We start from the raw sequence: 16,255 nt of genomic DNA, 5'->3' as shown, positions 1-16,255 counted from the left end.
AACTCTTCCTCTGAGATTCATGCCTGACAGGCTTACAGCAGCGAAATTGAGATATAAAACTGATAGTCTCTGGGGTTTGAAAATCACTAGCAGTACACTAGAAGGAAATAAGAGAATGGGGATTCGTTCACCAAATACATAGAATTGATTCACAAGCTGCACAATAGAAATGTAATGCAGTGTTTGAATTATACGAATCAGTCTCATCTTCACCCAGAAATAGATATCCAAGTAAAACCACAAAAATATCACCACTTTATTACTTGGGAAAATTGAACGCATTGGAAACAAAACAAAAAGGAGCTCAGTCTAAGAGCATTTGTAGGAGTACATTAGCTCATGTGATAGTTTGTGGGAACAAATGCAAGAAAAACAATCTCAGTTTGCCGCATCTTACGAAGATAGAACCTTCTGGACCTCGGTCGTGACTTCCTTTGGCGGTTTCTCTGCAGGGAGGTTTGCAAGAACACCCTTTTTGGCATAATAATCGATAACCTGTGTGTGTAAATAATACATACAAGTTAGTTTAGATAAGTGTGTGATCATAAAAGGAGCAAGAATTATCAAAGAAAACTTAGTAGTAAACATGAAATCACATCAAGCATTTTTTACATGGTTGCTTAGTTCATATTTTCTTTTAAAAAAAATGTTGTAATGAACTGAAATTGGGAAGCTCTTCAAGGCAGGATCACATTGTACCCATCCCTGTTGAGGAAACTTTGGATTGGATACTGTTAATCAACCACAAACCACTAGAATAATATCTAAAGGTGCAGTTGCTGAGGATTGGAACCTGAGACATCTGAGTTCTTGGCTGGTTCTATGTAGATGTTCTAAGGACAGAGAGGCTATGTCAAACCCCAAACTGAAACCATATAAATGACATGACCTAAGTCCATTGAAGGACAAAGCTTAAGAGCAATATGATCTACAGCAATTAATCATGCCTTATGTGGGACTGACACATGTCACAGCTTAGGCCCTGAGAGAAGGACTAATGCAGAATGTCTCAAATCCACATATGGGTATCTCCATATTGGCTATTGGGGATCCCCAACCAAAGGGCGTTAGCCTAGTTGGTTATACCATTGGTCTTTGTGCACATGAGTGCATGAGGTCGGATGTTCGAGCTACACCAGGCGCAACAATTCTGGAGGTTTACCCACACGAGCTTTAGCCAGGGTTTAAGCGTCTGTCGTCGTGGTGCGGGCTGTGGTAGTCAGACCCGGGTTTAGAACCGGCCCAGGGGTTCCGAAGGGGCCGTAGAGTCGGGGGTTTCCCGGTATCCAAAAAAAAAATTAGTCTAGTGGTGGAACCACAAGGTCAAGCCAATATGGATCCCCAATTAGTCTAGTGGTGGAACCACAAGGTCGAGTTGAAATCCTACTTCCATCCCCCAAATACCTACCCATAAAAAAAAGAAGAATTTATTTAACCTAATTTATAATCTTAAAAAACACTCAATACACGCTAGATGTAGGATCAACATGTGACAACACAAGAAACGTCACAGTGAGCATGTATTTACAAGTTCACAAATTTCCCCCCATCACAATCAGTACAAATCTCATAGCGTCAAAAAAAAGTTCTAACTTCCATGTTAAATCTAAGACCCAAACTTCTTCTTTTCTTTTTTCTACCATTACCTTTATTAGGATTGAGCCGCAAAAGGGAACACATGCTGTGTACTACAAATAGCTTTTAAGAATTTATGTAGCGGAACCAATTGTACTAAGTTTAAACATGATCACGATGGTGACGACAATTCGGAATTTGGTCACATGACAACCCATGTTCACGCTAAGATGAAGCATATTTCCAGATACATCATCTTTCTTCAATATTCTAAATAAAAGAAAGGAATAATCAAACCATAATTCATAAATAGCAGACTTACAGGTTCTGTCTGCTTGTGAAATGCATCCAGTCTTGACTTGAGGACTTCTGGGGTATCATCCTTTCGTTGAATCAAAGGGTCTCCAGTGACCTTTATTGCCAAAAAGTAAACAAAGAATGTCAGGGTTTGCGACTCAATAGAGGTAGCCTGTATCAGATGGTCTCGTTGTAAATATCAGTCGTTAAGTCTAATTCAGAACTTTATATGGGGACAATGTGGGCTGGAACATGTATGACAGAGATTGATAACCAAAGGGTATCCAATTATGATGTCAACCTGACATTTTAATATAACATGAACATGGATTAGAGAGAGGGTATTAGGGCATCTGAATCTGATCATGATATAAATGTATCAAAATTAAATTCAACCAAGCATTAGACTAAAATCTTATTCCTGCTTTGCTGCACAATGGTAAAAAGAATCTCAACTTAGTAAGTGACTGCACAGGCCTTTAAGAACTATTAGTGAAGAGAAAAATGTAGGCACAAAAACGCAAAGATATCATCATGCGGGTTACAAAATAAAATGCCTACTGATCTAAATAATGAATGTGTCAATCATAGATTCTTAGGTCAACTGAAATAGCATGAAAAAACAAAAATAATAATTAAACAAGCAACCTACATCATCAACTCCAGGAACCTTGGGAGGTGCAAATTTAGTATGGTAGGATCGGCCACTAGAAGGGTGAATCCAACGGCCAGTGATCCTTTCCTCCAATATTGAATCATCAACTGCAAAATTGAGCACCTTATCAATTTTTGTTCCCTGCTTTCCAAGCATCTCATCAAGCTGCATTCAAGCAAAATAAATGGAGTGTAAGTCAGAACCATGACACAAAAAAAGCCGCAAAACGAGCAGAAGAAATAACGACAGTACCACGCACAGCAAATATGATAAACAAAGTAAAGAGTGAAACCTTCTCAGCTTGGACCACGGTCCTCGGAAAACCATCCAGAATAAAGCCTTTTTCACATGAAGGCTTCTTCATTGCTTCATCAATTATTCCAACAACCAAATCATCAGAAACAAGTTCTCCCTACATGTAAGTGGCCAAAACATGCATGTCAACAATTTAACCACAGAAAAGCAAGCCGCCACAAGAATATGCATGAAATTCAAGTGGCATTAAGCCATTAAACATATAAAATCACATGTCTACATAGAAACAGACACCAATTCACCTTATCCATGGCTTCTTTAGCTTTAATCCCAAGAGGAGTTTTGGCAGCAACGGCCCCTCGCAGCATATCACCGGTGGCCAGATGACACAGACAGTAATCATCCTTGATAATAGGTGACTGTGTACCCTTTCCCGAACCAGGTGGACCTGCCATTTGTCTAATTCTACATCATTATATGCACATTCCAATAAACCAACTGATCATAACTCATAATTCACACCATCCCCTTCAAAACAATTTAAAGCTAGCCACCAGATGATCAAAATTGTTGCAGCTGGTATCTAATTATCCCAGAGAAATTACTCAAAACAGTCTTATCAGCAAGACCCAATCCTTCAATTTCCATTTCCTAAAAATTAAAGCGTGAATTGGCTCTATATATCACATTCTACCCAAAATATTGAAAAGAGAAGGCATTGAGCAACAATTTGGAACCAGCAGAGGCTGAAAAAGTTACCCAATACCAGAAATTCATGAACTTACAACAGTACTGATTACAAACCGTTGAAACAGATAAAAGTATTGAACTTTCCCGGAATTCATAAAATGAGAGACCAGTACACTATACACCGAGAACCAAACAACAATATTTGGTAAAGGTGAATGAAAAATAAAAGAATTACCGATGAGAACGAGACGCTTATCGGGCTTGGAGGAGCACTTGAACCGGCGAAGGAGCTCGGTCATCATATCAACGGAAGGCACATCCTCCAATGCCACGGAAGAACTCGCCATCGCTCTCTCTCTCTCGGGTCGCAATACCGAAGGGACCAATACTTTGCGTGAAAAACCAAAAAGTGAAAGAGGTTTTATAGGAGTACTGGGATGGCCGGATGGGGAAGGTAGGTGTCCTATTTCTATCTCTGTAAGTTTGGGTTGGTAAGAGTGGTTGGGTTGGACTTGGGTTGTTGGTGATGTTTTCTCTATTTTTTTACATTTGACTACAAGACTTAAAAAACTAGATTGTGACCAAACCCTAAACGCCTGAAGTCCGAGAAAGACAAGTTGTTATCCTTTTATGTTTATTGGGCCGATCGTTAATATTGTAGGCCCAAGTATGTATCGTTTCCGGTTATTAAAAAAAAATCAAATTAGTTTCCAAAAAATAAAAAGAATATAAAACAAGCAATTTAGTCAATTAGATTAGATTGAACAATCTGTGTCTGGCACAACAATATTGGGATCCTCATCATATTCATGATACATGTATGTATATATATATATATATATATATATATATATATATATGTGGATGAGGATAATGGATATCCTGAGAGGTTATAAACAAATATAAAGGACCTTGACTAGTTTGCTTCTATGATCAACTCCCCTTTCTATGGATTCCACCACTTTCCAATGTTGATATTTATCTGCTAAATATTTTGTTGGGCTGGGAATATGTCTGGTTTTGCCCAACCCATTTGAAAATATAATAAGATGCAGCCCAAGGACATAAGCTTATCCATATCCCAAACAAAATTACACACCACACCATATCATCTTTTTTATGTCATGACAGATGCTCTTTTTTTTTCTTTAATTGCATGTCATGATTTGGTGTATCAAAATCAATAAAATAAAAACAATTAATTTATAATTTAAATTTCAAATTATTCCTAACTATCCATGAATTAATACAAATATCGTAAAATGTCACCAAAATATTGATAATGATATACATGACGTACCAAAATGATTGAATATTTTATCGAGGAGAAGAAATAATTGAAGTTGTTTTCAAAGCATATGACACCGAAAATAAAGGGATTAGTTGTTTTCCTTTTTTGCGGGTCAAAAAAGAAATAGAAGTGTCTATGTCGCGTTTGGATTGGGTAAATAGACCTAAAAATTCCGAATGAATCTTATTTTGACTCTTCACTCCTTCCTTCCTCAAAGACGTGACGCATTTTTTTTTGTTTTTTGTGCTCCCTCGAACCGAGACAGCCCGGTTCAGCTTTCGGTCATGTTCATGTGGGGTCTCGTAGTTTGATCTGATTTACAACTTTGCCATTCTTTTTTTTCTATTAGCTAGAAATAATTTTTATTTTTTGGATAAATTTACTTTGAATATTTTGGACCACGCATCATATTTTGATTAATCTCAACCAAGCGTTGTATTCTTAATAAACTCCATCTAATGAAAAAATAATAATATATGTTTAATATATTAGTCTTAATTTTACTTTTATCGTGTAATGAAAATTCGATTTTTTTATTTTTAATGTGAAACTTTTTATCTTTTTATTCACAAATAAATATAATCCTCAAAATACTAATGCTACATCACAACCTTAATTTTTTTTCTATAAAAATTCCCATGAAATGCAGAAAAATAATAATACATCAAAGCTCAAAGATTTTGTTACGGTTAGGAATTAAGAGTATTTTAAATAATTAATAATTTAGTTAATAGTGGATTTATATTTTATGAATAGCTTAGTTGTAAGAGATGATTTATTTTATTTCAAGGATTAGGGTGGTGCTCCCATTAATATTTATAAACGATATTACTTTTATTCAACAAGTGTATCAAAGAACTTAAATTATATTTGTAGGAATACTAAGTTAAAAATTAAAATATAGTATATTATATAATTCATAAAAAGGAAACACGGGGACCGGGCTTGAAAGCTGAAACCATAAAAGCTGCAAAAGTTGGGGTATGAGTGGAAGCAATAAAAGCAAGCAACCACATATATATATACATATACATATATATGTATATGTATATGTATATATATATATATATGTTTATATAAAGTGGGTCTAAAATCGTATCTAGCTTGTATTGGAGGTAAAGAAGCATGCATGCATCTCCACTTGTCTATTAAATGCTATATATATGTGTGTGTGCCCACTTTCCCAGGTAACAAAATTAATTAAGACTAAATTAGTTAAGTGGTCAACCACATTCATTGCTTACATATATTCAACAAATTTCCGACGGCTATTCATCATTTGATAATTAATTCAACAGCTATTATTCATTGGGAATTGATTTTGTTTTTGTTTTTTAAATCGATAACGATATGATATAAATTTGTGATTTGAACCATCGATATTGAAATTAGTTTATACTCTAATTGACATATCCGTGTGCACATAAATTTTCCATCAAATCAAATCTCAATTTATGATTACAAGGATATTATTCCCACTGAGAAACAAACTCATAAATTTTCGAGTCTATACGGTTTGACCTAGCCTAAATTATTACCCAAATGATTTTTGTTTATTTTTCGGTCAAAATACTTACAACTTGCAAGTCAACATAGCCATACTATTTTTAGTAATCTCTAACTGTAAATAATCGACCAATACCTGCCAATTGACCTTTTTTTTTTTTTTTTTTTGACTGCTTGGCAAGTCAAAATTTCTTTCTGACGTTAACATTTATGTAGCAAGCTTAATTGGATTGGGGGCAGGAACTTTGCACTATTGCCGAGGTCATATGACCAGGTGCACCACTTTGGTGTAGAAAAATGTTTTAGAAAAATCTGAAAAAATAACAAATGTGTATTATTTTGTATAACAAATCTTATCATATATTTTTTATTTGAAATAAAAATCAAAATCATTATGATTGGGCATGAAAATTATAGACCGTCAAATATAAAGTCAACGCATTTGATATTTCGATTCAGATGAATTTAATGTTTGTTTCGAACAAAAATATATCATTGAATTCCTTATACTAAATACTATATATTTAAGATTTTCCTACTTGACGAATTATGTAGACTTATGTATAGTGCACATGTCGTCCCCTGAATCCAACTTAATTATGCACAGGTCCTCCCCGGATCCAGCTTTGTTAGCTATCAAATTATAACGTAGTTTATAAGTTTGAGTAAATATTTTTTTTGGTGCTTGGAAGGTACAACTGTACAAGTGAGTCTCAGCCTAGATAGGACAAAATGGAATGAACCGTCCACAAATTAAAAATCTTGGGATATTTATTGGGAAAATAAAAAATAAAGAAATTCGAGACTTGTAATATAAATAGAAATGAAGCCGTACTCTGCCCAAATAGACGGACACACCTATGTGTGTGTCCCAAAAAAATAGGACCCTACCCCATGCAAATAGAACAATCACTAGTTTCAGCCACGTGTGACCCACCCCATATGAGATGTTAAAAACTTTAAAATACCTGCATTATTCAGTATTTACCGTCTGAATTGTTCAGTAATTCAGTATTTACCTGATAGGTACTACACATAGGGTCCCCCTCTTCAAGTGCATATTGCCAAAACAATATATTGTACTTTACTAAATTTATTTTATTTTTAAAAAATTACATGTGTATATATATATATATACACACACATACATATACAGATATAAAATATGGACTTCTATTTTAGGTGTTGATTTGGAACAATTCCTAACATTCTTGATTTCAAAGTCCTATAAAGAAGAAGATTTTGAACCCAAACGGTGAAGACGAAATCGACGACCACTTCCAATGGTTTTGGGTGAAGATTATGTCGCGACTTCGACGTAATTAATTAAAGAAAGGATTATTAGGAAACATCTTAGACTTTGACGTGATAAAGTGAATGATTTGGACAAGAATACAATGATCATAACTTTGTCATTGACTGTGATAATCACTTTCGATGACCACTTCCTGTGATTTCGGGCGAAAACTATGACTTTGGGTGAAGATCATTTCGTGATTTCGGTGTGAAAACATATCTCCGTATTTTATGTATGTATTTTAAATCCGCATAAGATAATTTCTTTTATACATGTATAAACATTTTACGTCGCTATCCTAGTCAAATATAGGTTTGATCGGATCTTTGCAAGATTCGTTATGAACACAGAAAAAGAAAGCGTCCACGTGGAGGTAGGCGAAGTGCATTCATTATATTCAATGATTAATATTATAGTCAACAAGAATAGAAACACTATCAACCCATTGCTCTAGTGGGACCTCTTTCAAGGTGCATATTCCATAAATCACAACACTAATAAGGTTTTTTGGTACAACATTAAAAAAAAAACCCAACAATTAAAGTGATTTTTAACGATGCAAATGGTTCTAAAACAACGTAAGTTAATGGAACATCTGAGCCACTATAGTTGAAGTGATAAGAATGATGTGTATAACCCTGATGATCGGAGTTCCAATCCTCCCCTCTGTTTAAAAAAAAAAGGTTAATGAACTAGTGATTTGATCTATTTATTTGTTTTCAACTTGAGTTATGAGAATCCTAAATCCGAAAATATGATTTATGAACTAAATTAACTCAATTTTAAGAATCGAGTTTGTTGATGATGTCATTTTAAGAGTGAGACGAGACAAGTATTTGAAATTTAAAATAACAAACCTAGTTGAATATATATATTAACGGTAAAAATAATTATGATAGAATATATTAATCTTCCAAAAAACAAATTGCACTTATCTTAATTTTTCGAAACTCGAGTCGCGGAGTTAGTTCGGGAAGAATTGTAGCAAGGAGACTCAAGTTCGATTTTTTACATTGACATTTTATGACTAGATAAGTTATTTGGGTTCGATTCCTATCAAGTCTAATACCATATTAATTAGTATTTATGGCCCAATACACATCAACGATAACGTTTGCTTTGGGTTGTCCGGTGTTCGTGGATACATCAGACTCGTATGACTTTGTCTTCTCAAGAAGTCACTCATCCCAATAATATTCTCGTAGAAGCACGTTTAATTGCTGAATTACTACAAGATCTTTTCCTCCAAAAAAAACTTGGTGTTGATGGTAAGTAACTAAAAATATCTATATATACATATATATATATATATGTTAACAAAGTCTGTAGGTAGATTGGATTTTTTGTGCTTCATGACGATCGTGATTTATAATAATTTTCTACGGATTTTCGTGGCATTATTTTACACCGTCAAAAAAGGAAAAACAAAAAACAAAAAAGCAGGACAAAATATCAGGAGGGTCGTTGAGAGTGATGGTGTCTTCACCGTTGATCTGGGGGAAACTACGATGGAATTCCCGTGAAAAAGGGATCTGGACGGCGGGTAATAATTTAATCGGGACGTTAAAATTGGTAGTGAAAAACATGTCCACATGCACTTCGTGGGTGGTGGGGGTACTCCCCTTCCCACTTTTTCTGTCGCTATAAAATTCAAAACAGAGTTAGGGGGGATTCCTGCTTCCGTACTCTTCTTGCCACGAAAAGTGCCAATCAAACCAGCCTTTTTTTTTTGTCCTTCTTGTTGACGAGAATGCCCCTGCAGGAATATCATGTCATGTGCCTTGTTTCCATGTTACATTGATGTATAATGCACTATTTTCTCATATTTATATGCAAATATTTTATATTTAACTCATAATTAATCATGTCAAAGATACATACACAATAAACAATTTTATGTTAAGGGTGTTAGGTGAAAAAGTGTTGGATATCCAAATGATAATCTTGTATGATGTCGAACGTTCAAAAAACAAACTGTCGTTCTCGGTTATCAAAAGAAAAGTAAATGAAATTCCAAAAAGACTAGATCAATGTATATTTTATAGAGTAAAAAACTCAAAAATTAGCGGGAGGCAATTACCTCCTCAAACATGCTAAATCCTCCAATAGACATAGTAATGTTTATGTCATAAAAAATGACATCCTACTATCATTTAAAAGTCAAATTGATTTGAGAATCACCAGAGTAGCTCAAATGACACTCATGTGTGTGGTATGTTATAAAGGTCTCGAGTTCGAACCTTCCTCATCCCCTCTCATGTATTTAAAAAAAGTTAAATTGATTTATATTTACAAAAAGTATTCTTTTATCAATTACAATGCATATATTGTATTTAGCATTGTCATAAATCCTAATATCTAAATTTTGATCACTTTCAATAAGAAATATAACATTAATTGTAACAAGAAAATAAAATATTTTTAGTATACAATTAAAAAAACCCTTATATATATGATAATATCTTAAATTAATTTCATACATCATAAGCCATTTGTTAGTTAAAAAACCCTTAATATTTTTTTATTGGGTATTCAAATGATAACATCCCAATTTTAGAAAAATAAACTTCAAGAGATGAGAAACTTCATCTTCTTATAGTTGTTTGTTTAGATACATAATGATTAATGATGCATAATAGGAAATTATTAACCGTACAACAATGTACTCATTGTTACATTTATGGTTATATTTAACGCACTAAAGGCATCATAATTCACAATTCTAGGAATTATTTGTTTTGTTATTTTTATCGTTATTGAAAAACTCAATTAAAATTAGAAAATCGTGAGTAATTTATATGATACTCATGTGTGTGGTATCTCATAGATGTTTCGAGTTCGGGTCTCATTTGTTTTCAAAAAAAAACTAAAATTAAAATTTCACAGCCGAGTTACTAGTTCGAGTTATAATGATGGTGTATATCATTATGATGATCAAGATTCGAATTCACCTCCATCGCTTAAAAAAAATCAAATTAAAGGATATTATTGTAATTTAGAGTATTTATGACAGATCTGCTACCGACAAACGAGGAGGTCGGCAACTGTCGGCCGGTGAACCGGGGCGACAAACTGATAAACGGCAAAAATTTCAAAAACTCCCCAATTATTCAAAATTATTTTAATTCCAATTATATTTTATATTCAACCTCCCACTCGCAGTCATTATTTTTTTATTTTATTTTTTTCCCACTTAAATCCACTTCCCTTGAAATAAAAAATCTATTTTGAGCATTTTCACATGTTCCTTAACCTTTCAAGCTTGCCAAAACTCATCCCTCTTCTCTCTCTTGCGAGAACTCATTCTCTGCGAAACGACCGATTTGAGGCCTGAAAGAATAGGAAGAAACCCAACTGTAATGAGATGGAATAGTACAACAGATCATGCAAACCCTAATTTTCCGTTTGTTTGCTTGGAATTTTGTAAATGCTATTGTATGAAGCCTTCCTTCGAATTTTCCGGTACGTGTTTTTGTTTTCGTTTTGTTTCCCAAACCCTAGATTTTCGGGGTTTCCGAGTTGTGAATATTTGGTGTTTTTACTTAATCTGGTTTGTTTCGTTTTCGCTGTCTTTTGCGTGTTTTCTTTTGCGTGTTTTCTGTTTCTAACTTCGTGTTTTCAAGACTGGAAGGTGCTTTTATAGGTTTTTGTTTCTTCATTTCTTCTGATTGATATAATTTTGATTTGTTGTGTCTGTTTCTATTTTCGGAATATTAAAGAGGTGAAGGTGATCTCCGTGTCCTGTATTGGTGAAATCTGAGAGAGCGTCTGAATCAATTTGTTTGTTCCTTTCAATCACGGTTGCCCTTTAAATCCTTCTGTGTTTGGTTGTGTTGTTAACAACACGTTTGGATCTTCGAGGAAACGTCGTAATCAAATTGGCGTGCTTGTTCAGGTTTATTGCGAGTTCTTGGCGCGTTCTCGTTGTTTTTTTTAAAAAAAAAATTTGTATTTGATGTTTGTGTTCAATTCTTTTCACTCTGTTGGATTTTTTTTCCCTCGTGAACAAAGTTTTATTTTGGTTTTTGAGACACGAATTTGAACATTTTAAGCCATTTTATTCAGATTTATATGAATAATTTTTAAGTGGTTTTACTGGTTGATTTTAACTTATATATCCAAGAAAATGGGATTGATTTTTTTTTTTTAAATTTCATTTTTCTATTCTTGTTGGATAATACGAAAGTTTCTTTTAACTTTAGTTACAATTTGGAGTTTGTCATTTGTTGTCTTTTTGTTTGAACGTGTTTTATTTAGTAATATGAAGATGGTTGTTTTACTAACAGGTTTAATTCTCCCTTTTTCATTTCAGGCAATATATATTTTCATTTTATTTGTCCAAGATAATAGCAGATTATGGATATTGCTGATGTTGAAGAAAATTTTTTTGCAGCTAGTGATGCCAAGGTATGTGCTTGATTTTTTGCAGGAAATTTGGAATGTAGGAACTGCCCATTTTGCTATCTTGACTGTTTGTTTAAACTTAACTAAGAAAGTATTTATCCGTTGTTATTCAACATATATGCTAGTTCAGAAGCATTTTGTGAGATTGATCATAAATAACAAATTGAAATTTGTTTTAGCATGCTGAATTTGAAATGAATGTTCAGTGGCTTTAGTTTCTGAATTTATACGAACTGTATAGTGTATACAAGGTACCTTACTTCTTTTTGCACCATTGCTATTGCTTTTTCTAAGATCTTTCTAAATTGTTTTAAATTTTTTGTCGACAGGGGATATAAGTAACTTGCAAAAAGTTAACAGTTTTTAATTGTTCCATCGCCTGAAGTAGATAACTGAGACAGTGTTATTATTTATATGCAGCTACATGGAGAAATGTGCAAGTCACTCTCTGCAACTTATTGCAAAATCTTGTCAATTTTCCCCTCCTTAGAAGCAGCACGGCCTAGGAGCAGATCCGGCATTCAAGCGTTGTGTTCATTGCACATTGCCCTTGAGAAGACCAAGAATGTTCTTCAGCATTGTTCAGATTGCAGTAAACTTTACTTGGTATGACTTATATTCAATGTTAATATTTTTATTTGAGATGAGATGGCTTGTGATTTATTTTCTCTAATATAGATGTTCTCCTGGAGAATGTTCAATCATGTATACATATTTTCTATACAGGCGATAACTGGGGATTCTGTTCTTTTAAAATTTGAAAAAGCGAAGGGTGCTCTGATTGATAGTCTCAGACGTGTGGAAGATATTGTACCACAGGCCATCGGAAGCCAGGTAATTTTATAGTAGAGACAGTGTTAACTCATGGTTGTAAGGAATCTTATTTTGGTAAAACAATGGATAAGCATCTCAAGTGAATTCAGTTAACAATTGAGAGTGGGGGCTAGATCCTTGGGATATTTCTGTGACTCTTTTTCTGGGATAAGTTATGGGGTTATATTCTCAATTTTTTGAGGGAGGAGAGAATCGAACCTTGCACCTTGTGGCTTATATTTGGTGCTTTCACTAGTTAAACTTCTCTGTTTTCTTTCAACGATTTTTTTTGTGTGATTGCTGCAATCTTCCTCCATGCTTTTATAATTACTGTAAGCTATTTATCCTTGGTGGTTATGCTATGTGACTTTTCAAGCTTTTACTTTAATATGAATTTCTTATTTTAAGTATTTTCTTTACCCTGTCAAAAATTGTTTTCAGATTCTGGAGATTGTAAGCGAACTTGAGAATACTGAATTCTCGCTTGATTCGCTAGAGAAACAAATTGGTGATGAAATAATTGCATTGCTTCAGCAAGGGAGAACATTTAGTGAATCAAATGACAGTAATGAGCTTGAATCTTTTCACCGAGCTGCTACTAAACTTGGTGTTACCTCGTCGAAAGCAGCTCTTACGGAGAGAAGGGCTCTCAAGAAACTCATAGAAAGAGCTCGTATGGAAGAAGACAAGCGGAAAGAATCGATTGTGGCTTATCTCTTACATCTTATGAGAAAATACTCCAAGTTATTTAGAAGTGATCTTGCAGATGATAATGATTCACAGGGCTCAACACCTTGTTCGCCAACAGTCCAGGGTTCTTTTGAGGATGCAGGGTCTGGTGGGAATGGTCATGCATTTGACAGACAGCTGACAAAATTGAGTTCCTTTAATTTTAAGCCAACCTTTAGGAAATCTGGGCAGATACCAGTTCCACCGGAAGAATTGAGGTGTCCAATATCATTACAACTAATGCATGATCCTGTCATTATTGCATCAGGACAAACGTATGAAAGGATCTGCATTGAGAAATGGTTTAGTGATGGGCATGACACCTGTCCAAAGACTCAACAGAAACTCTTTCATCTTTGCTTGACTCCTAATTACTGTGTCAAAGGTCTTATTAATAGTTGGTGTGAACAGAATGGTGTGCCTATTCCAGATGGTCCCCCTGAATCCCTTGATCTGAACTATTGGAGGCTTGCTTTGTCTCAGCCAGAGTCCTCAAGTTCAAGATCGGTGAAGAGTGTTGGCTCCTGCAAATTGAAGGAGGTAAAGATTGTTCCTTTAGAAGAGAGCGGAATCATCAAGGAGGTTGAATCAAATGAAGTGGAAATTTTATCTCCTCAGGAAGAAGTGTCTGAGCTTGATGTTTTTGATAGATATCAGAATTTTCTGACTACCTTGAATGAAGGGGAAGACATGGGGGAAAAGTGTGAAGTTGCAGAACAAGTACGGCTCCTATTGAAGGATGATGAGGAGGCCAGGATTTTCTTGGGGTCTCATGGCTTTGTTGAAGCGCTAATGGGGTTTCTGGAGTTGGCAGTTCGTGAAAGGAACATGATGGCCCAGGAAATCGCTGCTATGGCTTTGTTTAATCTTGCTGTCAACAATGACAGGTTTGTAGACCTTCACCTCATATTTACCCTGTTCATCTGTAAAAATATCTACAAAGTTTTATATTTGCTATCAAAATTCCTCAAGTCATACATGAAAAAAAGAGAGAGATAATTGTAATATAATGATCTGTTTCTGATGACGTAATAATAGTTTGCTAAATATTTCTTGTATTCTTTCTATCATTCTTGTCTCCGATCATTGATATCTTTGAATGTAGTCAATTGAGTTCCTTTCTTCAGGAAGATGGTTGTCTAAGTTTGTTGTCTGTCTTCTTTATTTTGTCTTTTTCAGATAAAAGGATTTGGTGTTTTGAAGATGGGTTTCTTTCCTCTAACCTGGGCTGCCAATGCTCAGATTTATGATTTTCACCATGTTCTTTCACATTGCTTGTTCATAGTAATTCATGCTATGCAAATAAAAAAAACGTCGCACTTTAATCTTTGTGAGTCGAGCTGAATCTTTATTTCATATGGAAAACTATGATTAGGAAGTGACTAAATCATAGTACAGACAACAGAGTTGCTTTCCTAAAATAGGAACATGCCTTCTTCTTTTTTCCAAGCTAGTGCAATGTCTCTTAATTTTGTCAAGATACTTTATTAGATATAGGAGCAGAAAATTAGTGACTAGTCCCAATCCTGGATTAACAAAGAGCTGTATGTTTTCTATTAATCTGTTAGTATGAGTTGCTATATGCCTATATCCTCTATCGCTAATCTGTTTTGTTTTTTGACTTGTATTGCTCCTCATAACATAATTGTATGATACGGATATCTATTAATAAATAATTAATAACAGTGTCTTTTCTCTGGTGAATTTCAGGAACAAGGAAATGATGTTGGCAGCTGGCATGGTACAATTGCTGGAGGATATGATCTCCAACACAAAATCCAATGGCTCAGCAACGGCCCTCTACCTGAATCTCTCTTGCCTTGAACAAGCCAAGTCTATCATTGGCTCGAGTAAGGGTGTTCCCTTTTTAGTTGGGATCCTTCAGGGTGAAGCAGATTCCCTGTGCAGACTTGATGCCCTTCATGCCCTCTATAATCTCGCCTCTCAGCCTTCTAATATTTCAAACCTTCTTTCAGCTGGCATCATTAGTGGACTCCAATCTTTACTTGCTCTGTCTGGGGACCATACTTGGATTGAAAAGTGCATAGCTGTCTTGATATATTTGGCTTCGAGTAAACCAGGAAGAGAAGAAATTGTATCTGCACCTTGCCTTATTAGCACGCTTGCAGCAACACTGGATGCTGGTGAACCCATTGAACAGGAACAAGCAGCCTCATGTCTTTTGATTCTGTGTAATGGGAGTGAGAAATGCAGTGAAATGGTCCTACAGGAAGGGGTGATACCTGCATTGGTATCAATCTCTGTCAATGGGACAACAAGGGGGAGAGAGAAGGCTCAAAAACTATTGATGCTGTTTCGCGAGCAGAGGCAACGAGATCAACCGCCTCCTGATATTACTCTACAGCGAGCTGAGAGTAGCTCCAAGGTAATGCCTGCCCCAGAGTCAAATCCTCTTTGTAAATCAACGTCAAGGAGGAAGATGGGAAAAGCTTTTAGCTTTTTCTGGAAGAGCAAGAGCTATTCGGTTTCCCAGTTTTGATTCTGTGCTGTAAATTTCTGTTGTATCTTCTTTTCCCTCTTTTAGTCATACTCCCTCGGGCGTCATTGATTTCTTCTTCTGCTTCTTCTTTTTTAATTTCGTTTCCATAGAGAAGAAGAGTTGTACAGGCCATTGTAATCTATGGATTTTGTTTTTGCCTTGCCTTTCTTCTGGCTAGGAATATATGTAGCCATGAATTTCATAATTAAAGCATTAGAGTCGCCTTGATATCAGCCTTTTCTC

The 16,255-nt window shown here is 35.0% G+C and overlaps 2 protein-coding genes across 5 annotated transcripts; one reads left to right on the top strand and one right to left on the bottom strand.

Annotated features, from left to right (window-relative positions):
* Nucleotides 1-164: 164 nt before the first annotated feature.
* Nucleotides 165-3,914, bottom strand: LOC120000128 (adenylate kinase 4-like). Of its 2 annotated transcripts, none has more exons than XM_038848018.1 (6): nt 3,708-3,914; nt 3,085-3,230; nt 2,820-2,939; nt 2,525-2,692; nt 1,898-1,987; nt 165-495 (listed from the first exon to the last, which is right to left on the bottom strand). In XM_038848018.1, the coding sequence occupies exons 1-6, from the start codon at nt 3,817-3,819 to the stop codon at nt 394-396; spliced, it is 738 nt and encodes a 245-aa protein (XP_038703946.1). In that variant the 5' UTR covers nt 3,820-3,914; the 3' UTR covers nt 165-393. The 2 variants fall into 2 exon arrangements, with proteins under 2 accessions (XP_038703946.1, XP_038703947.1); XM_038848019.1 differs by having other exon boundaries at nt 3,085-3,241; nt 3,708-3,854.
* A 6,882-nt stretch (nt 3,915-10,796) lies between these two features.
* On the top strand, nt 10,797-16,245 carry LOC120000426 (U-box domain-containing protein 45-like). Of its 3 annotated transcripts, none has more exons than XM_038848505.1 (6): nt 10,797-11,028; nt 11,879-11,973; nt 12,391-12,576; nt 12,697-12,804; nt 13,225-14,399; nt 15,223-16,245. In XM_038848505.1, exons 2-6 carry the CDS (start codon nt 11,923-11,925, stop codon nt 16,010-16,012), a joined length of 2,310 nt encoding a protein of 769 aa, XP_038704433.1. In that variant the 5' UTR covers nt 10,797-11,028; nt 11,879-11,922; the 3' UTR covers nt 16,013-16,245. The 3 variants fall into 3 exon arrangements, with proteins under 3 accessions (XP_038704433.1, XP_038704434.1, XP_038704435.1); XM_038848506.1 differs by lacking the exon at nt 10,797-11,028 and adding an exon at nt 11,242-11,461; XM_038848507.1 differs by lacking the exon at nt 10,797-11,028 and having other exon boundaries at nt 12,300-12,576.
* The last annotated feature ends 10 nt before the right edge of the window (nt 16,246-16,255 follow it).

The sequence above is a fragment of the Tripterygium wilfordii genome, chromosome 6 (assembly GCF_013401445.1).
Source record: "Tripterygium wilfordii isolate XIE 37 chromosome 6, ASM1340144v1, whole genome shotgun sequence".
Taxonomy (NCBI): domain Eukaryota; kingdom Viridiplantae; phylum Streptophyta; class Magnoliopsida; order Celastrales; family Celastraceae; genus Tripterygium; species Tripterygium wilfordii.
Note: the sequence above shows the minus strand (reverse complement) of the source record. Positions and strands in the feature narration are given on the sequence as shown.